At 63.1% G+C, this 21,153-nt stretch overlaps 1 protein-coding gene across 9 annotated transcripts in view; it reads left to right on the top strand.

Moving 5' to 3' along the window:
* TP73 (tumor protein p73) overlaps positions 1 to 21,153 on the top strand; it is a 59,736-nt gene that overhangs the window by 6,604 nt on the left and 31,979 nt on the right. For 6 of the 9 annotated variants that reach the window (XM_047791202.1, XM_047791203.1, XM_047791200.1 and 3 more), the window contains exons 2-3: positions 12,753 to 12,850; positions 13,195 to 13,315. In XM_047791202.1, coding sequence (XP_047647158.1) covers positions 12,783 to 12,850; positions 13,195 to 13,315 — 189 coding nt within the window. In that variant the 5' untranslated portion in view covers positions 12,753 to 12,782. Of the gene's footprint in view, positions 1 to 1,504; positions 1,736 to 6,351; positions 6,520 to 10,784; positions 12,406 to 12,752; positions 12,851 to 13,194; positions 13,316 to 21,153 lie in introns of those variants that run through there. The other 3 variants (XM_047791197.1, XM_047791196.1, XM_047791198.1) reach the window with 3 other exon arrangements.

Consider the following 21,153-nt stretch of genomic DNA (forward strand, 5'->3'; position numbering starts at 1 on the left):
TTTAATGGCTGCACCAGGGGTCGAATCCGAGCCACAGCTGTGACCTGTGCCACTGCTGCAGCAACGCCAGATCCTTTAACCCGCTGCACCAGGCAGGGGATCCAACCTGCACCTCTGCAGTGACCTGAGCTGCCACTGTTGTCGTCTTAACCCAGTGCAGCGCAGCGGGAATGCCTCGGGACTGCTGTTCTGCAAAGCACCTTACACTTCCTCAGGCTTAGTGTGGCACGAATTCCGGTTCTAGGGACCCTGGGAATGGGGTAGTCACTGCAAATGCTGTTTCCCAAACGTGTGTCATGTGAAAGTGTATCAGCTTCAAATTCGGTGGCCTCGCACAGCATGGATTTGTTTCCCTGCAGTTGTGACGGAGATGGCTCAGCTTGGTCTCACTGGACGGACGTCCGCGGGCTGGCAGGGCTGGTTCCTTCAGAGGCTCCAGGGGAGAATCTGTTTCTTGCCTTTTCTGGCTTCTAGAGGCACCCACATTCCTTGGCTCCTGGCCCCGTCCTCCCCCTGCAAAGTCACAGCCCAGCACCTTCCCTCCTCCCCGACCTCTGCCACCCAAGGGCTCCTCTTCAGGTGCTTAATCCCACCCACAGTGCCCCTCTCGCCGTGTCCACTTGGGGCTGCGCTGAGCTTTCTGTGCTGCTGCCTACAGCAGGCAGGGAGGGACAGTCTGTGGGGACACAGTTGGTCTCCCAAATCTGTGCCCTCTTCAGAGTCCTTCTGCCCAGCCATTAAAAATCGGTTGGAAATTTAGGCTGTAGTATTGTGGCTGTGTATTACATTGAATGCTCTGAATTTCCTGTGTGTGGGGTGTGTGTGTGTGTCGTGTGTATGTGTGGTGTGTGTATATGTGTGTGGTGTGTATGTGTATTGTGTGTGTGTGTGTGCGTGTGTGTGCAGGACAAAAAGAACTGGATGGGAACAATTTCAGGGCTGGATCTGATACCGCAAAAGATGGCATCCAAGCTGTTAGAAGCCCCCACTGACATATTACAGGTGAACTGATATCATTTGCAGAAGTGGCTTCGATTGAAAGATGACAGATGCTGAGGCGCCGGGGCCGGGGGGGGTGGCCACAGCCGTTGGGTCCACAGTGCCGTTCTCACTTCTTCTGAGTGTGTTTGGAAATGTCAGCCAAGAAGGGTTGAAGGTGAGTTCCTGTCGTGGCGCAGTGGTCAACGAATCCGACTAGGAACCATGAGGTTGCGAGTTCTATTCCTGGCCTCTCTCAGTGGGTTAAGGATCCAGCGTTGCCTTGAGCTGTGGTGTAGGTTGCAGACTTGGCTCAGATCTGGCGTTGCTGTGGTGTAGGCTGGCGGCTACAGCTCCCATTCGACCCATAGCCTGGGAAACTCCACATGCCGCGGGAGCACCCCTAGAAAAGGCAGAAAGACAAAAAAAAAAAGTAGAAGGAAAATGTGCAAACGCAGATGGAGACAGTGGCTGCCCCGCCTCCAGCTCTGCTTCCCACTGTGGGGCTGTTGCCGGTGGGTCACTGTACAGAGGGCATGACGTCCCAAGCAGGGCTGGCCAGCCCCGGGGCCCCTGGCCATGCTCCGCCCCGTCTGCCCTGAGGCTCCGGGCCGCCACGCTGCTTCCACCTCTCCAATGTCATCGCCTAGGCGACAGGGACGCTGCCACCACCTCCTGCCTACCCAGCCACGAGCCAGCGAAGGCCTCCTGGCTGTCTCCCCTCTCCACGGACCCTCGGGGGCCAGGCTCCGCCAAGGTAGGCTTGGGTTCCGTCTGGCCTTCTTCTTTCAGGTGCTGGTTGGGGCTCCTTGGGGCCACCCCGGGGTACAGAGGCCCCGTGCCCACTGGCTCTCACCTGGCGCTTTTGAATGGGGTACCCCGGGGGCAGGGGTGGCAGAGAAGCCATGCCCGTGGCTCCCCTGGTGGGCCAGCTGGAGAAGCTGCTGCTGGGTGGCACTGCCATCTGCTTCGGCAGGGGCAATTTGCATGGCCCCCGAGCGGGGACAGACAGGATGGGGACAGAAACCATTCTGATGTCACCGTCTCCCCACTTGGACCCGCCGAAAACTCTCTCTACTTCCTGCCAAGGAGGCCCTGCCCTGAGCTCAGCCAGGATTCCCCAGGGGCCACCACTCTTCAGCCCCAGGGGGCCAGCCCAGAACTGGCTTTCCCCGCCTCCCTCACCCCCAGGAGGCCCCAGAGCCCGTCCTTGCCGCCCAGGCCCTCGCCTGGCTGCCTCCAGGCATGACTGAGACCTGGGCAGTAGGCGTGGGCTCCCTGGGGTGCCTGTCTGCCTCTGCAGTCCCTGGGCCACCCCCCTCCAAAGCATTCGAGGAGAGGGGCGCGGGGGAGTCCCTGTCCTGAGGGCAGGTGTGCACGTGCAGGTGTGTGTACACATGTGCCTCTGTGTGCGCACGTGTCCTCAAGTGCCCGTCCCCGTCGATGGCACCCACAGGGTGAGGGCCTCTGTGGCTGCCCTCCAGCCTGTGAGCGCTGTGGGGAAGCAGCCTGGAGCCGGCATCCAGCGGGGGCGGGTCTGACAGGAGCCGGCCAAGGGCGGATGTATAGACGGCCCCGCGGGTCAGATAGGAGCTGCATCTGCACCTTGAGGCGCCCTGGGAGTCCTGCTGGATGCTTTTGTGCAGATCAACCCCATTCTGCAGATGAGAAAACAGAGGCCCTGAATGTGCCCACGGCTGGCAGATGGCAGAAGGTGCCGAGTCTGAGCCAGCAGAGGGGCTGAAATCAAAAGTGCGTTTAGCCCCATGTGGACTAGGTGGGAGGGGGCCCCCAGGGCAGGACACGTGTCCTCACCCCTTCGTGTCCCCTCCTGCATCCCCATGGCCCACACCCCCCCTCACCTGGACCCATCCACGGCCTCCTCGCTGACACCAGCCCCTGGGTTCAGCAGCCCAGGCTGTACCCCCTGGGTGCCCGCCCTCACCCACAGCCAACTGCCTCCCTCTGGCCGAACCCCCTTCTCAGTCCCCAAGACCCAGAGCCTTCCTGTGGCCAGGGCACCCCGTCCCCTCTCCGGCCCACGCTGCTCCTCCTGCCTCCCCTACCTGAAGGGCTGAGGGCACCTGTCCTTGGCTGAGCTCCACCCTCCGGCCCCTCTTCCCCTCCTCCCCTCAGCTCATCAGACCTAGAACTGGCCTGACCTTGGGCCTGTCCACACCCTTTCAGGAGGCCCTTCACATGGGGGAGACTTGTTCTCTTGTCTGTCCCCCAGGAGAGGGGTCCCCTGGAGGGCGGGGCTGTTGAATGGGCAGGGATCCTAACCAGAGTTAGGCACAAACCCGCCTTGGCTCTTCTGAGCTGTGTGGCCTTGGGCAAGTGGTCGACTCTCTCTGTGCTTCTGTGAGACGGTGGAATTGAGGGTGCCTAGTGCCTTCCTTGAGGGTCCCTCAGAAATATGGCGGGTCCCAGGCTGGGGTGGGCAGAGTGAGGACACCGCAGATGTTGGGCGTCAAAAGACAGTCCCCAGGCTGGAGGTAGGGTGGGGCCCCTGGAGGCGTGGGGACAGGGGGAGGCAGGGGCCGAGGCCCCTGGAACGCTGGCCGCTGCTCCTGGAGGGTGAGAGGGGTGGAGGGACCACTATCGTAGCCATGTGGATAAAGTCACATCAAACATCAGCTGACATCAGAGCCAGAAAGGGACGTGGTTCCGTGGCAGAGGCCGTCCTGGAGGAAAATCAGGGCCTCCGAGGATGGCGGGAGGTGGGGTGCTGAGTGGGGGGTATGAGAGTTTGGGAAACCAGTGCCTCCTGAGCTCAGAGCGAGGAGCCCAGACGGGGAGGCACGGGGTCTGCACGGGGTAGGGACATGACTGAGTGGGTTCCCTTCCAGGAACGTGGAGGAGGCCAGAGGAGGGCGACCAGGTGGGGACGAAGCTGTGGGAACAGCCATGCAGGGTGTGGTCGAAGGAGCGCAGATGCTTGTCTGGGGGAGAGAAGATTCTGGAGGATAGCCTGGCACCCTGGCCTGTAAGGGTGGGACCCTGGGAACGGAGGGTCGGAGGAGACGGAAGGGGCAGGGTGTCTGGTCAGTGAGGCTGTGCAGCTGTCCCCTGGTTCCCTCCCGGGTGGTCCCCGAGGCAGGGGCTCCTCCAGCAAAGGTGGCCGTTTGCCCCCGGGTGCATCCCTGCCAGTCACCTGCTTACATGGGTATTGACTGCCACCTGCATTGTGCCAGGCACTTTTGGGCCCTGGGGATGCAGCAGGGCCCTGGGGACCCGCCCCTGGGGACCCTGTTTAGTGGAGCGAGATGCCAGGAAGCAGGGGTGTCTGTCCAGGGCTGCTGAGGGCTTCCCGGGGTCTCTTCTGCGATGGGTTTTGACGCCATTCACTCTGCAGGTGATGAGACAACGCGCAGAAGAGGAGCCAGGGAGGGGCCCAGGATTAAATTGGGCCATGCAGGAGCCAGCTGGGGTGGTCCGTGTGTCGGTGCGGTCAGCTGGAGGGCCAGCGTGGCAAGAGGACCGCAAGCCGGTGTAGAAGCAGGAGATGTGGTGGGGGAGGGGTGGGCAGGTCCCGGGGGCTTGTGGGGGGTCGGTGGGGGGAGACTCCTGGTTTGTCAGAGCCTCGAGGGTCCAGAGGGTGGGGCGCATGACCCCCACCTCCACGCCCACTATTGGGATATCGGTGGCAGGGAGTCTGGCTCAGAGGCTATTGCGCTTACAGGGAGGTGGGGAGGCTGAGGAGGTCCAGGCCTGGGGTGGCCCCGTGGGTGGGAGGGCCGGATTCGGATCCCTGTGGAGGTGGGTTTGGAGATGGGCAGGGGACGGAGGGGTCCAGGCCACCGTCCACTCCTCTGGCCCACTCCCTGCCACCCTCGGCCCACCCTTGGAATGGGTCAGGGCTGAAAGCTCAGTCACACCTGCGCTGCCCTCAAGTGTCCCTTCATTTCCAGCCTCATGAGGCTCCCATCCTGCGGCCTCCCCGTCCCCTGGGTCCCCTACCCACCCCCGTGCTGGTCCACACCTCCCTCAGGACGACCTCACTTCTGTCCCCGCTCCCCTGGCCGGCACCCCCCTCACGGCAGCTGGCTGGGTGCTGCCCTGGAAGCTTCCCGTGGTGGTGCAGATGGGCTCAGGGCTCTCTCACATCTCCAAGTTCAGGGGCGCCACGCCAGACACCCTTGACCTGTCCCTGCACTGCCCCCTTCTTAGACCTAGGGCCCCCCCACCAGCATCACCCCCTCTGCCGTCCACACTGTGGTCCTTCTGAGAGAAAGTTTATCCCCCATCTGGCCCCCTGTGCCTCTGACCGCCCGGCTCCCCTTCCTCCAGACTGGGGGGTGGGGCTGGGGGCCGAGGCTTCTCCCCGCTCCTGGTGTCCAGCCTTTGAAGCCCAAGCAGGAATCAATCATTTTGCCTCCAGTGGGTGGCTGCTCCCTGGGAGTCTCTGCTGCCATGGGCTGCTCAATCCCCTCGATCTTCTGCAGGCGCCTCATTGTTGGAGAGGCCACTGAGGGGGCGGCCTCTGCAAATGAACCAGGGGCAGAGCAGCCACCAGACCTGGCCTCGGTGCTCTGCTGCCCCGGGGGGCCATGGCTGGCTTTGCTCTCCTGCTGCCACCCCGGCTGCCACCCCGGTCCTCAGTGCCACCCCGGTCCTCAGTGGCCCCAGGTGTACTGTATCTGGAGCTCCAGGACTGCCTGTCTCAGCGCCCCGCTGCGTGATGTTGCTTTATCCGTGCGTCATGGGAGGCAAGCTCAGAGTGGGCAAGACACCTATCCAGGGTCACACGGGTACAGAGGGGCAGAGATGGGCTGCGTGGACAGGGTGGAGATGGGCGAGAGGGAGCTGGGAGTGTGCCGGGCCGTACCGGGCTGCAGAGCAGAAAACCGAGGCACAGGAACTGTGTGTCCAGGTCTGACCTGCACACGCTCGGGACGGAGGCCGGGATGGGAGGAGAACCACGGGCAGGTCAGCAGGGCGCAGCCTGGGCCCCGGATATGGGTAGGACCTCGATGTACAACGGTGGACGGGAGAATCCCCAGCAGGAGGCGGGGGCGCCAGGTGGGTGGGGCCCTCGTGGAGAGGCAGCGGGAGGGCAGGGTCAAGGGCAAGGACGCAGGGGCGGGCCAGCATCTGGGCTGGACTCCTTGCACCGTCCTGCAGGGGTGTCCCACGGCTCGGCCATGCATTGTCGTTTCTTTGTTTTGTTTAGCTGCAAGAGTGAGTTCCTCCAGCAGGGAGCCGGCCTGGGGCAGCCGTGTCCCGCAGGGCGGGGGGCCCGGAGCTGCTGGGTACCCACCTCTCAGCTCTGCCAAAGGCCTGCCCCAGCCAAGGCTGGCTGCGTGGGGAGCCCAGCGGCTCTGGAGGATTCCGTCAGCCGTTTCCTCCCCGAAGTGCGTAAGGCCCACGTGGTCAGAGGGCCGCCACCCAGCTCCCTGCCTCACGTGGGTGCTAAGCCAACCGTTAGATTCAAACAGAAACTGCCGGGCAACCCGCGGGGCTCCCTGCAGGCCCGGGTGCCACGGGGAGGCCGACCTTGCCCCAGGTCTGGCTGCGGGTCAGGACTGAGGCTGGTGGCCGGTAAGAGGCTGGCGGGGGGCGAGGTGGCGGGGCTGGGCGATTCCTGGGGCCGCTCCCAGGCTCTGCCTCCCCGCCCTCCCGGGGGCCCAGGCCAGGAGGGAGAGAGGTCGGCTTAGTCGGGCACCTCCAGCTGTTTCCACAAGTGCACCCTGGCCCAGGGTGGGGAGGCTAAATTTGTCTCACCATCAGCGCGGGTCGCCCCCGCAGTGTGGCAGAGGAAGTGGGAAGCCACCCCAGGGTGACGGAGGCCTCGGCCATGCCCTCCCCCTCCCCCTACCCCCCCGGCCTTTCCACTGGGGGTCCGGGGGCCGTCCTGGCCGGGTCTGGCCCAGGGTCCTTTCCCCACCCCGCCCCCACTGGCCTAGAAGGGACGGAGGCTGCCCAGGCTCCTGTGGCCACGTGGCCGGGCGCAGGCGGGAGGGGTGGGGGGAGATGGCCGCTGCCCTTGTGTCCTGAGAGGAACAGTACTTCTGGCCGTCACTGCAGGAGGGACCCCTGCCCCGGCCCAACCCCATCGGGCCAGGGCAGTCCGTTCCGGGGGGTGGCTGGGGCCACCGAGACCCCCCAGCTCCGAGGGCTTTGGAGGCTGGGTGCGGAGTGTCCTGCTGGAATTCGGCCTGGCCGCCGTCCTTCCGGGGACAGCGCCATTTCGCCGCCTGGAGACAGCGCCATTTTGCAGTAGGGCCGCCTGTTTCCTGTGTCCCTGTGTGATGGCCATCTGACCCCTCCGCCCAGGTAGGGAACTTCTGGGTGCCGGGGCGTCCTGCAGCCTCCTGGAGACAAGGCTCAGGGTATTGGAAGGGGCCTGGGCAGGCCCTCGGGATCCCTCGGCGATGGCGTAGGTTTACCTTCCCGAAGATCTCAACCTGTCCGTTTGCTGAAATAACCAGCGGGGAGCAGCTGCAATCACCTGCAGATCCAGATGGATTGTTCTGGGGTGGAAGGCAGAGCGGGGTCTTTGTGTCTTTCCCCACTAACCTCATTAAAGCCGGGCCCCCTCCTCAAAGGCTGGTGGCCAGATGGCTGTGGGGGCAGGGTCTGTGCCCTTGGTGGTCCCTCCCTGTGCTCAGGCCAAATGTCCACCCTCTCGACCAGGACCCTTTCGGGGGGCAGGGCTGTCTCTGTGGATGGGGTTTCCTTTTGGGGGTTCATAGGGGCCCCAGTTTACGGGCAGTGGTTCTAGGGCCCTGGGCAGGGTGGGCAGAGCCGAAGTCCTGCCGGGCCAATGCGGCCAGTGGGGCCACGCAGTCCAAGGGGTCTTGCTCTGGCACTCCAGGTGAGGGCAGAATCGGGGGCATCCTGAGCAGAGTCACGGGGGACAGCGGCAGGACGTGGGCGGGGTGGGGAGTAGACCAAGGCTGAGCATGGAAGCAGCCTCCCCGTGAGGATGGGTCGCACAGGGACAGGGCAGGGGGCAGCGAGGGGACTTGGGAACAGGGCGGGGAGCCAGGGGAGGCTGTGCGACTCGCTGGCATTGGGGAGGACGAGGTCAGAGATCGAGCCCTCCTTGAAGGGAGCGCTCAGCCCGTCAGGCCTCCAGGCCCACCAGCCTCGTCCAGAGGGGCTCCATGGGGAGCAAGGCCTTCAGCTGACCAGGGGCCTTGGTAGCTGGGGGCAACTTTCCTGGGCCTCTGGGCATCTGCCCTGGGGTGGCGGCCACTGCCCCCCAGGGCATGTGAGAGCCTGGGACCCTGGCAGCAGCTGGCCCCGCCTCTGCCTGTGGCACTGGACCTCTGGGCTAGAACCTTCTCTGCTGGGGGCTGGGGTGCACTTAGGATGCTGAGCAGTTTCCCCTTCCCCGGGTGGCCCTCAGAGCCCTCAGGAAGCCCCTTGTCACCTCGAGAAGTCAGTGGGGTATGGGGCTGTGTCTCCACTCAAGCGAGGCCACGCACACCCACCCCGCCCCTCAGACGTCACAGAGATTGCCTGGAAATTTCTTGAGGTGAAGCGGTTTCAGTGGCCTCGGCCCACAGGCAGCTGGGGCAGGTCGGAGGTGCCTGAGCAGTGGCCCAGCTGCCTTGAGAACGGGCTGCACGCTGCTCTCGTGGGGCTGCCCCCCGAGTCCAGCCCCCACCCTGCCTTCTCACGCCCTCGTCTTTCCCAAAGACCCACTGCCGGGTCCAGGGGGATGGGACAGGGTGCGTTTTCTTCCCAGAGCAACTTGATCTGTGAAAAGCAGAGCTGGCCCCTCTCCCGCCACCCCTGCAGCATTGCTTTTCACAGCGGCGTCATCACAGCCACCTCGAGGGGCTCCCAGGGGGACCCCAGAGGTCCGTTTCCTCCCCACACATGTGCTTTTCTTTCTTTCTTTTTTGGCTTTTTAGGGCCACACCCGCGGCATATGGAGGGTCCCAGGCTAGGGGTCCGATTGGAGTTACACCTGTCGGCCGACACCACAGCCACAGCAACGCGCGATCCGAGCCGCCTCTGCGACCTACACCGCAGCTCACGGCAACGCCGGATCCTTCACCCACTGAGCGAGGCCAGGGATCGAACCCACCACCTCCTGGTTCCTAGCCAGATTTGTTTCCGCTGCGCTGCAAGGGGAACTGCTGTACTTTTCTCTTTGAAATAATTTTTATTGGAGTTGATTAACAGTGCTGAGTCAGTTTCTGCCGTACAGCGCAGCGACCCAGTCACACGAGCATGTCCGTTCTGTTTCCTACCCCATCTTCCATCGTGTTCTACCCCGAGAGGCGGGACCTAGTTCCCTGGGCTGGACGGCAGGGCCTCTCTGCTTCGTCGTTCCAAACTGACACGTGCTTTTTAAAATGATTTCCCTCGTTTAAATCCTTTTCACTGTGAGCACATTTCCAAATTGGAGGCGCACGTTGGGGAACCTGGATTTCATGCACTGGAAGTGGTTTCAGAACTGTTTCCTTTTTGTCACCTCTGCGACCTTTGGCCACCTTGGCCGAGATGCGGCAGTGGGTAAGGGAATAGGTGTCCCTGCCCCGGGGGCGAGAGGGCTGGACCCACGGAGCCCTGGGTGTTCGGCAGCACCCCTTCCTCGGGCTCCAAATCCTGCCCGTGTGGGCGCTCCCTGACACCTGCGGGGACCAGGTCTGCGGTGCCATCCCTCCTAATCCAGCACAGCCAGCTCGTCGGGGTTTTCCAGGGAAGCTGGAAATCTGGGTGCCACGTGGCTCCTGGGTCAGGTCCCTCGGACCCCCTGCATGTGGCGGGGCAGGCAGCTGGAGCCACTCTGCTGGAGAACCTGCGTGGATGTCGCCCTCAGAGGCCAGCGCCGCCCTCGGATGGGCAGCCAGTGGGGCCTCCTCAGGCTCTCCCTGTGATGCTCTCCCCCAGGGGGTCTGTCCCAGAATCACCGAGTCCCCTGGGTGCTGGCTAAAAGCCTGGACTCCCAGGTTGGGGGTGCACTGGGGGCAGAAGCAGCGGGGTGGGCTGAATGCAGTGGAGTTTGGTGAACCCTGACGAGCCCTTCCTGCCAGTGAGGCTGAACGTGCCCTCCTGGGGGTGAGGGCTGGGGCTGGGGGAGGCCCCCGCCATCCCTCCTGCTTCCCCCGAGGGGAAGGTCTGTCCCCGAGCCAGAGCTGGCTTGAGTGTGCAGGCGCCTCTGAGGCCAGCCGCTTGGGGTGAAGCAGGGGGTGGGGTGGAAGTCGCTGGCTGTGTCCCCCCAGGGTGGGGGCTCTCTGTCCCTGCTCCCAGCTGGCTGTTCCGTTCCCTTGGCAGGGAGGGGGGCTCTGTCCCTCAGCCTGGCAGGCAGATTCCCGAGCTGATGTGCCTCCCCAGTGCTGGGCGGCAGGAGCTGCTGAGAACGGGACTGCGCTGTGGGGAGAAACTAACTTCCTTGCTGCTGGCAGGTGACGTGCTCAAGACGTAGCCTGAGGCGCTGGTTCTCCCCGCATGTGATGCCAGGCTCTTCCTCTAAAATTGAAAGAAATTCTTTACTGGGGTTCCTGTTGTGACTCAGCGGTAGCAAACCCGACTAGGATCCAGAGGATGCGGGTTTGATCCCTGGCCCCGCTCAGTGGGTTAAGAATCTGGTGTTGCTGTGAGCTGTGGTGTAGGTCGCAGACGTGGCTCGGATCCTGCGTTGCTGTGTCTGTGGGCTCTGACAGCTGCAGCTCCAATTCAACCCCTAGCCTGGGAACGTCCTCACGCTGTGAGTACGGCCCTAAAAAGCAAAAAAAAAAAAAAAAGTCTTTAGTGAGGTGAAATTCACATGGCATAAAACCAAGGATTCCAGGGCGTTTAGCACACTGACCGCTGTATGCAGCCATCACCCCATCTTGTTCCCACAGCCACTCCCTGTCCCCCGCCCCACCCCTGCAGCCACCAGTCTGCCTTCTGTCTCTGCGGGTCACCTATTCTGGACGTTTTATAAATGGACTCCCAAGACACGTGGCCTCTTTCACTCAGCGTGGTGTTCCGAGGTTCCCGATGACAAAGCCTGTGTGAGGGCCCTTCCTTTGGGTGGCGGAGTACTATTCCATCGTGTGGACCTGCCATGCTGTGTTTATTCGCCTGTCTGTTGAGCGCCTGTCCTCTGTTGTCAGTGGCGTGGCCGGTATGAGACCTTGCCCTCCACTGGCTGAGTGACATCAGGCAAGATGCTGTCCATCTCTGGGCTCAGATGGTCCACTGGCAAAATGAGGGAGATGGGACCAAATAGCCCGGGCCAGTCGAGCCTCATGTTGGCACACCCTGCCCACACCAAGAGGCCACCCTGACTCATCTCTATGCGCCCAAAATAGAGCAGCCCAGGGGAATAGGTGAGGGTGGGTTTCTGCCCGGCTTCGGCGTGGTGGCCTGCGCCACAGCCAGGCCAGCCTGCCCGTTCTGCTTTCTGCGAAGCTCCCCCCCCGTTCTGCATCACTGCGTGGCCACCTCCACACCTGGGTTTAGACAGCTTAGCCCAGGATGGGAGTGACCTCCCCAGCACAGGAGGCATGCAAGCGAGCCGTTGGTCAGCCCCTTGTTAAAACCTGTGGATTGTGTGGTGAATGTTTGAGGTGGAGGGGAATGAGGCATGACTTAAGTTATTTCCAACTCTGAGAAAGCCCCTTGGTTGTTCCTGCACTTAGGGCTGTGCTGTGTGACCTCAGCAGACCAGCTTACCTCTCTGAGCCTGGGTCTCCTGAAAGCGGGTGGCTTGCTCTCCGAGCCTGCTGGAGAGTTGGTCTCTGGCCAGCACTTTCTAGGCTACTCGTCCTGGCCATCCTCGCTTGCCCCACCCTGGCCTATCCCACCCGGCCCTTCCCAGCTCGTGCCGCTGCTCCAGGCACAGCGGCCTGGCACGTGGCAGCTGCGGGAGCATGCCTCAGGCCTCTGTTGGGGCCTGCCGCCTGGGGACAGACCAGGCGACAGATTGCGGGCTGACCCTCCCTCCCCTAGCAGCCGTGGGCAGGTCCAGGCCTGCCTGCTTGGGCACTGCCAAGCAGTGGCCGGGCTGACTCCCGTGGTCCCTTGCCAAGGACCTAGAGGCCCGCCCAGGGAGATGTTGCTTCAGCCTAAGTGGGGACAGTGAGCAGGGCGGGCTCTGGTTTCCCCGCCCCTCCCGCCCTGTAGAACGAGGGGTCCCAGCTGTGCCCAGCTTGGTCACCGTCACCTCCTCCTGAGTGGAAGGGGCTGCTCCTGGTGGGATCTGGGCATAGAGGTTCTCAGGAGGAGCAAGGTGGGGTCAGAGGCCAGCAGACCCTGAGTCGAGGAAGCCCAGCCCCCGGGCATCTCCTGTGAACAGGGGCCACGCATACACTGACCCCCTCCAGTGACAGCAGCTTCGTGGCCTCGGCCTCGGTGGCTGCCTCATGAGGTTGTCATTGCTTTTGCGTCCAGGTCGCAGGTGAGGGTCCCACCTCTAAGGTGAGAGGCTGCCCAGGGCTCCAGCAATCAGACACCGCCAGCCTGATACCCAGGCCTCAGGTGGGCCCTGCATGTGCCCTTCCTGGGGGACCCGGGATCTGAGCTGTCGCCAGCTGCTGGGGCATCAGGAGCCCCCAGATCTGGCTTCACCGCCACCAGGCCAGACCCATTCTAACAAGGCCTACATGTGTTCAAGTGTAATTACTACCCAGGCACAGCAGAGACTTAAGTCCTATGCCTGAGGGGCCCTGCAGCAGCCCACGATGGGGGGGGGCATGAAGGGTGAGAGCCCTCACCAGCACCCCAGGGTGTCCTCCAGGTGTCACCGACCACCTGCGCCCCAAGGATGTGACTGAGGCGCCCTGAGGATGCCCTCCGACCTCACTGTGGTTCTTTCGTTTTGCCAGAGCGAGCTGCCCACGGCCAAGTGTGCGAAGATGTCCCAGTCCGCCCAGCCCACCACCACCGATGAAGGGGCCACGTTCCAGCACCTCTGGAGCTCCCTGTGAGTGTCTTCCCCAGTGGCTGGACCCGGGGCAGGGCTGGGCCTGGGGGCTGGGGGCTGCTGCCTCGGGCTTTCTCCTGGGGCACAGAGTCCAAAGTCTGGGCTCCTTCCTCTGACCAGCCCTCCAGGAGGGTCGGGGCTGGGAGAGGCCCAGGGGACAGAGTCTGCATGTGGCCATGCCCGCCTGGCACTCACACCAGCCCTGGAGCAGCTGGTGGGGTGAGGAGGTCGGAGGCTGAACGAATCTTCGGAGGGAGGAGAGGGAGGCCGCCTAGGAGGTGCGGGCTGGCCTCGAGCTCCGCACGCTGACGGCTCTGCCCCCATCTGCTTCCCCCTCTGCCTAGGGAGCCGGACAGCACCTATTTTGATCTTCCGCCGTCGGGCCGGGGGAATGAGGAGGTGGCAGCGGGTGCGGAGGCCAGCATGGATGTCTTCCACCTGCAGGGCATGACCACGCCTGTCATGGTGAGTGGGCCTGCCCTCTTCGGAGGACTTGGGGTGGGGGCTGCAAATGTAGCCCGACCTGCCTTGGGAGCCTGCAGATCCAGGAAACAGGCTCCCAGGGGTATGGCTTCCTTTGTGGATTTGTTAGCACGTTTTAAATTGCAAAGTGGGAGTTCCATCGTGGCGCAGTGGTTAACGAATCCAACTAGGAACCATGGGGTTGCGGGTTCGGTCCCTGCCCTTGCTCAGTGGGCTGAGGATCCGGCATTGCCGTGAGCTGTGGTGTAAGTTGCAGATGCGGCTCGGATCCTGTGTTGCTGTGGCTCTGGCGTAGGCCGGGTCTACAGCTCCGATTGGACCCCTAGCCTGGGAACCTCCATATGCCGCAGGAGCGGCCCAAAGAAATTGCAAAAAAAAAAAAAAGGCAAATTGCAAAGTGGAAAAATGTATCAGCTCGTGTAACTTTCAGTCCAGGTATAGAAAGGCCTTCAGGCATGGCTGGATCCAGGTGTTCAAACAGCTATCCCTCTGTGTCTTGCCTGGCCTTCCCCACGATGGCTTTGTTCTTAGGCAGCATCTTCTCCCATGATGAAAGGTACCAAGCTCCACCAGCATCCCCCTCCCTCTAGGGAGGGACCCTTCTCTGCTCAAAGTCCAGCATGCCTGTCTGTCATTGGTCTGAATGTCCAGATGCCTACTGCTGGGCCAGGGAGCCAGGCCCCTCTTGAATGCCTCATCCTGAGCCCTGCCTTCCGTCGTGAGAGCAGCGGCTGGTCTGGGGGCCAGCACGTAGCCCAGCCCCCACCCTCGGCCAGCCCAGCGGACAGTGGGTGGCTGGCTGCAGGGCTCACTGCCTCGCTACCTGCAGAGGAACCTCAGCCCAATGCGTCCAGGGGCGGGCACAGAGCCCAGGGTGCAGGCGGGGAGCCCCACAGACCTGAACTGGGCAGTGCTGTTTTCAAGCCTAGCCTGGCAGCTGAGAGGGCCTGCCCCTCTGGCCAGGACGCAGCCATGGGCCCTAGCTGGTGATGCTGGGGGCTCCTGTGTGCCTCTGTCCCCCACCCATAGGCAGGGAAAGCCTGGGGCCTGGGGGCAGGGGGGAGCCCCCCCCTCCAGGCTGGTGCCAGGTCAGAAATGCTCCCAGGCCAGGCCTCGGTTCAAGAAAGCAGTGGCCACAGTTGGCAGTTGTCACCCTCCGCCAGCCCCGCCATCGTGACTCAGGTCCCTGTGAAGGCCTGCACACGCACGGGTCCACAAGGGCCTGGCTGCCGGCGCATCCTCTGCCCGCATCCCAGCCCCAGCTCAGGGGCTCCTCAGCAGCAGGTGGAGAGCTGGTGGCGGGTTGGGTGGGGGAACGCCAGTCCTCTGGGGTGGCCCCGATTGTGGTCGGGGCCGTGGGTCTCCCCGCTTTGGGTGCCCTGAAGACAGAGCAGCTTCCTGAACAGCGCCCACGCCCAGCCACAAGACAGGCGCTTGGGGACCCACGGAAAGCCCTTAGCCACTGCTTTAGGGGCTGGTGGGGACGGGCAGAGTGGGTGGGTCCTTGCGCAATGAGCCAGTTTGTCCCAGGTTCAAGCCCCTATGTCTCTGAGCCTCAGTGTTCTTACGTGAGAAGCTGAGGTGAGAGCCTGTGCAGAGGCCCCCCAAGCCCTGTGGGGAGGCCCCTTCATCACCCTCCAACCACCCTCTTGCCACCTCAGGCAGCTGAGGAAGCCGGGTAATGGAGACGGGCCCCAGTGGAAACAGTTGTCCCTTTGGCCTTGGGGGAGTCCCTGAGCACCGGATCTTGGGGAGGACGATGAAATGCTGAGGTCATTGCTCCGGGGTCGGCCTCACCATGTGGCTGAGATGGGGGGTGCCTCAGAGTTCAGGTCCCAGCCCCGCCTCTGCTTTGCTTGGACAGTAATCGCCCCCTCTGAGCCTCAGTTTCTCTGTCTGTAAAATGGGCCAGTGACAGGCTATAGATCATCCAGGGCTTCAAGGGCGAAGGTGGTGGCTGCAGCAGCATGTGACACACCCTAAGTGTGATGGTGAGGCCGGGGGTCCATTTGGTGGAGCTTTTGGTCCGGGTGGTATCTTTCGGTTCTGGCCGTCCCCGCCACACTTGAGGAGCTGTGAAATAGCGCCCCCACCTCCCGCAAGAGGAGATGGGGGGAGGCCTGTGGGTCCATGGCCTCCTGTGAGCTCAAGGAGGGAGGTGACCCCTGGCCCCTGCTGGCTGCTGTGACAAGGGGAAGTTTGTGGGGCTTCCCCGGGCCCTGGAAGCCCTCCATGGTCTTTGAGAAATACGTATGGACTGGATGAAGGTTCCGTGATGCGTCTTGAGCAGGTGGCGGCCACGGGCTCCTACACTGGGCCTGCCCTGCCTTCTGGTCCTCTGTGTCCCATAGCACAGATCGGGGCAGGGCCCTGGGAGGGAGCCATCTCCGCCCCAGCTGGGCCAGCGTGGTTCCAGGGCATTTCCTACCTAGGAGCCCGCAGGGCTTTCCTAAAGCGCATCGCAGGGAAGGGGGAGATGGCCGAAGGGGGCGGTCGGTCAGGCCAGCTCTCCTCCCCCACTGCGGAGTCTGGGCTCCCTTCTGTGGGCCTGGCTGCCCACGCCTGTCACCTCCCTCCCTGCATCCCTTTTCTGGTGACAGCTGTCATGGGTGAGTGGCTGTAGGGGGTGGGGGCGCTTCAGCCCCTCCTCAGGTGCCCCAGTGAGCTGCCCAGCAGGACAGATGCCAGGATTAGAATCTGAAGGCACTTGGGGCTGAGACCCCAGCAGTCACCCGGGACAGGCCTGGCTGACCTGGGAAGGGGACATGTCTCCCCAGGCCTAGGAGGAAGGGGAGGGCACAGCCCGGGACACTCCCTGGAGCAGGAAATTGTCCGGAAATGGGGCGGCCCCCAGCCAGGGCCAGATGAGCAGAGGGAGGAAATGGACAGGCTTTCCTTTTGTGGGGGGGGCTGTGAGGGGGCAGAGCCCCAACCAGCCCCCAGGTAGTTGACCTCCTGGGTGCAGGGGGACAAAGCCACTGCCTATGGGTGATCTAGAGGGGGCGTGAGAATCTTGACCCTGAGCTGGCACAGGCTCTGCTGGTGAATCACCCCTTCTGGTGCAGTGGCAGTCTGTGGAAGACCTCCCACCTGCCCTGCAGCCCTGAGTCCTGGGCAAGTCGGGGGTGGGGGTGTCCCCAAGGAGTTAAATTCAGAAGAGCAGGAGTTCCCGTCGTGGCACAATGGTTAACGAATCCGACTAGGAACCATGAGGTTGCAGGTTCGATCCCTGTCCTTGCTCAGTGGGTTAACGATCCGGCGTTGCCGTGAGCTGTGGTGTAGGTTGTAGACGCGGCTCGGATCTTGCATTGCTGTGGCTCTGGCATAGGCCGGTGGCTACAGCTCCAATTCGACCCCTAGCCTGGGAACCTCCATATGCCGCGGGAGCGGCCCAAGAAATAGCTAAAAAGACAAAAAAAAAAAAATTTTCAGAAGAGCAGTTGCCGAGGGCCTGGTAGGGGTGACTGAGGAGGACTAAGCCAGGAAGAATTCCTTCCGACAGAGGCCCCCGCTCCCCTGTCCCTGTCCTCCAGACAGCCAGGCTTTGGGATAAACATACGGGGAGGAGGTGAGGCTCTGGGGCCGGTGCCAGAGCCCCAGCGCTTTCAGAGCTCGAAGTGTTCTCATGCTGTGGGACCATGCTTGTTCTCAGGCCCCAGGAGCCCCGGGCCTTCTGGGCAGCAGGTGTTTCCGCAGGGTGGCTGGTGTCCTGCTTCCACCAGGACTCAAGAAACGAGGGCTTTCCGACCTGCCTCTGCCCCCCTCTCGGCAGCCTCTAGTCCAGAGCACACGGAAGGCCGGCTCCTTCTGGACCTCGAAGCACAGGGCAAGGCTGAGGCTGCCCCTCAGCTGTCCTAGTGGCCCAAGGTCCCTCAGAGGCCTGGCCTTCCTCTGCCCAAGGCTTTTGCGTGACTGCTCACTCTTCTGGTGTATCAGTCAGCCGTGCTGTGTAACAAATCTCCACACGTGTAGGGGCTTAAAACAACACCCGCTCCTCTCACGGTTTCTGGGGGTTGGGAGTCCACATGGGGCTCAGGGTCTCACCAGACTGTACTCAAACTCTCAGCCAGGACCATCTGAGGCCTGGGATGTCTTCTGGGCTCTGGTTGTTGATGGAATTCCATTCCTTGTTGGCTATTGACCCAGCACAGCTGTTCTTAGCTCCTAGAGGCCTCTGGCCACCCCCTGCTGTGTGATCCCTCCACAGCCTGGCAGTTCGCTCCCGAGGCCACCAGGAAGAGGTCTCTGACCCTGCGGAGGGGCTCACCTGGTTAGGTCAGGCCCACCCAGATAGCCTCCCTTCTGATCAACTCAAACTTTGCCCAATGTCGCACAACCCCCTGTGTGGTGGGGCTGAGGGCTCAACCCCAGGCCCTCTCCCCCCTCTCCTACCTGGCTCTGCCGCCCTCCCAAGGCCTCCAGGGCCTCTTTGGAGCGAGCCCCAGCAACATCCACAAAGATATCGCTGACAGACAGCCCCCCACCCTGGGCATCCCAGGTGAGGAGGGCTCTCAGCGCTGCCTCTGGGGGGAGCACGCAGCCCGGGCCCCTCTGCAGCGCCCCTGCCTGACCATCTGTCTTTTCCTCATCGTGAATGAGGCGGAGCTGTGCGCCGAGTGCTCAGGGCCACGTGGAGTCACGGGGTTCAGACCGAGTGCGCTCAGGCAAGCCTCTGGCTGTGCCTCCAAGGGCCCCCGAGCCTGAGTTGCGGGCTGGACACGGGTGGGCTCCTTGAATGGACCACGGACCGAGCCTCCCTCTACGTAACCCCACTGCTCCCGGCCCCCAGAGGTGCGGTGAGAGCAGGCCAGGCGTCCCTGTCTTCCCGCGTTGGGGGTGGGAGCAGCGGGGTTGGGGGCTTGGAAACGGCACATCCACTCTCACATGATTTATTTGGATCCGGCTGGTGCCCCGCCTGCCCTTCCGGCTCCCACACTTCCAACGTATGCCAAGGGCAACTCTGTGCCAAAGACAGTTGAATTAGAAGGGTGGTTCCAAAGCTCCCGCTGTGGTTCCGCGGTAACGAACCCGACTAGCATCCATGAGGATGTAGATTCAATCCCTGGCCTTGCTCAGTGGGTTAAGGATCTGGCGTGGCTGTGGCTGTGGCGTAGGCCATCAGCTACAGCTCCGATTAGACCCTTAGCCTGGGAACCTCCATATGCCGTGGGTGTGGCCCTAAAAAGACAAAAAAAAAGGATTGGTGTTTGTCCTAAAGGGGGGTGGTGGTGGGCAACCATGCAGCCCCCCGGCCAGGTGGCCCCATCTCCAAGTCCCTGGCAGGGCCGCGGAAGGTGCCATCAGGGCACTTGGATGGGTAGGACCCTGGGGTCCTCCCTCTGGAACACAGCCCGCTGTTTCCAGGCTCGGCGGCAGCAGAGCCAAGCCAGTAACAGCCGGGGCAGGGCTGGGACGCGGGCTCTGGGCTGCTTTGGGCCACACCCAGCTGCTCATTCCGTTGCCAGGCTCCCTGTGGGGTCCCACAGGGAGCACAGGCTCTCCGCGGCCCTTCGGGGAGGCCCCAGAGGACCACCGCCTGCCCTGGCTGGGAGTGAGACCCGCTCTGCCCTGAGCGCCAGGCTCAGGCACCATCCCTTCCCTTTGGTCTGGCCTGGCCTCCCGAGGTCTCAGGGGCCCAAGCTGGCCCCCTGGTGCTCAGGGGCGGAGGCCTATGACCCCCAGAGCCTCGGGCAGACAGCATCTCAGAAGCAGCCGGGCGCAGCCTCGTTCCCGGGTGCCACCCCCTCGCGCCGCCCCCTCCCCACGCAGCCTCCTTAGTGTGTCCAACACAGCAGTGGGCAAGCTGGGGCCTGCCCTGGACTTTGATGAATAGTCATGAGGAATAAAGGGGTGGGCCGGCCGTTTGTTGTTAGGTGCAGCTAGTTGACAGGACGAAGAGATGGAGAGGGCGAAGGTGCTCGCGGCCAGCCCACATCTTCCAGAGCGTCCTTTGCTCCTGCCCCCCTAGCCACGGAGCCTCTCCGCCTGGGTCCTCCCCGCCGGGCAGCCGCATCCCTGCCCCTGGTCCCCGGCTGCACACACCCATGCCTCGCCCTGCGGCTCGCCAGCTCCCCAGGGTGTGCAGACCCCAGCGCGCCCACCATGCTGTATGCCAGTGACCCCACGCAGCACTTCGCCTCGGTAGGTGTGCTTCGTGTGTCCATCCTTCTCGGGGGCCTTGGTGGGGCTTTTGCCGTAGCGGAGGGTTCAGAGGGCTTTATCTCAATTTTCTCCCTGCTGCGTCGGGCACCTGCTGCCAGGGGGGGTGCCACCATCCAGGTGAGCAGAGGTGGGCAGGAGGTGCCAAGAGGCTGGGGCAGACGCTGGGTGTGGAGGTGGGTGCCTGCTCATCCTGGAGCAGCTCTGGGGACCAGTCCTCCCCAGCTGGGCAGGATCAACAGCCAGGGAGGGGAGGGTGGTGGTGGGGTGTCCAGTCAGCTGGTGGCCTGCTCCCCAGCCTTGGGCCGGCCAAGGCTCAGGGTCGGCCGCTCCGCCTGCCCAGCGCTTCTCCCGGCTGCAGGAGCTCAGCATACCCTGGAGCTGGTCTTTGCTCCCAGGGCTCGGGCTGCTGTCAGGCGGCCACCACCTGCTCTCAGGACCAGAGCATCTTCACCTGGGAGGCTGCTCGTGTAGCCCGCCGGCCAAGCTCCAGGTCAAGGGCTGGTGCCAGCCGGCCTCAAGGCATCGTGTTGCCTCGGCGAGAGCAGAGGGAAGGAAGGGAGCAGCTTGCGCCCAGCCCCTGTGGCCTGAGCCCTGGGGACCCGGGCTCATTTCCAGAGGCACCTGGTCCCCTGGGGCCAGACAGGCACCAGGCTGCTAATTGAGCAGGTCAGGGTGGGGCAGCTGCTCCACACGGGGCCTCTTTTCTTGCCAGGAGGTGGAGAGAGTGGGGACCAAGAGCCCTGTGCTCTGCGGGAGGCCCAGCAGTGGGCAGAGGGACGGGAGAGACAGACAGCAGGACAGAGCCCATGTGTCCCTAAGCTCTTTGCGCAGAGGACAGGAGCCGTGCGTGCCCAGCTGAAGTGCACACAGGTGTGTTTGGGTGTATGTGCAGGCATGTGTGTATACACAGGTTTGTATGCATGTGTCTGTGCGTGTGCGTGTGCATCTGAGCAGGTGAGTCTGCGTGTATTGTGCGGGTGTGAGCGTGCGAGTGTGCATGGACTGTGAGGGTACGTGGATTGTACATCTGAGTGTGTGTGTGTGAGTGTGTGTGTATTGTGCATGTGAGTGTGTGAGCATGGGAGTCTGTATGTATTGTGTGTGTGAGTGTGCGTGCATCTGAGCAGGTGTGCGTGTATTCTGCGTGTGAGTGTGTGTCCGAGCGTGTGAGTGTGCATGTATTGTGCAAATCATGTGCTGGGATAGGTGCCCGTGGGGCTGTGCCTGCAGGCGTCCCCAGGCCAGGCCGTGGGGGGAGAGCGCGGACCTGGTGCTTCTACATGGCCTGACCCGGCGCCGGCTGTGCACACTCTTGCCTTGAAACTCCGTGGCCTCCCCACGCCCCGGCCTGACCTTCTGATCTGAAACTAGCCCTAAGGGATGGCTCAGCTCTGGCTCCAGTGCCCCATCTCACTTCTATCACTTATTCCTTTACTGATTCATTTCACCACTGAAACCTGTCACTGGGCTCACAGGTGGCCGGGGGTTCCCCCAGGAACAGCCTCGCATGCCATACTCTCAGCGCAGGTGGCACATGAGCCAGGAGGGCTGTCTCCCTGCCACTCAGGTGTCTGCTGTCACACGTGGAACCCAAGGCAGAGCCAGAAGGCCCCGGGCCCAGGGGGCCAGTGTCCCTGCCTGGCCAGCCTGGAGGCCCC

Source organism: Phacochoerus africanus, chromosome 8 (genome assembly GCF_016906955.1).
Source record: "Phacochoerus africanus isolate WHEZ1 chromosome 8, ROS_Pafr_v1, whole genome shotgun sequence".
Taxonomy (NCBI): Eukaryota; Metazoa; Chordata; class Mammalia; order Artiodactyla; family Suidae; genus Phacochoerus; species Phacochoerus africanus.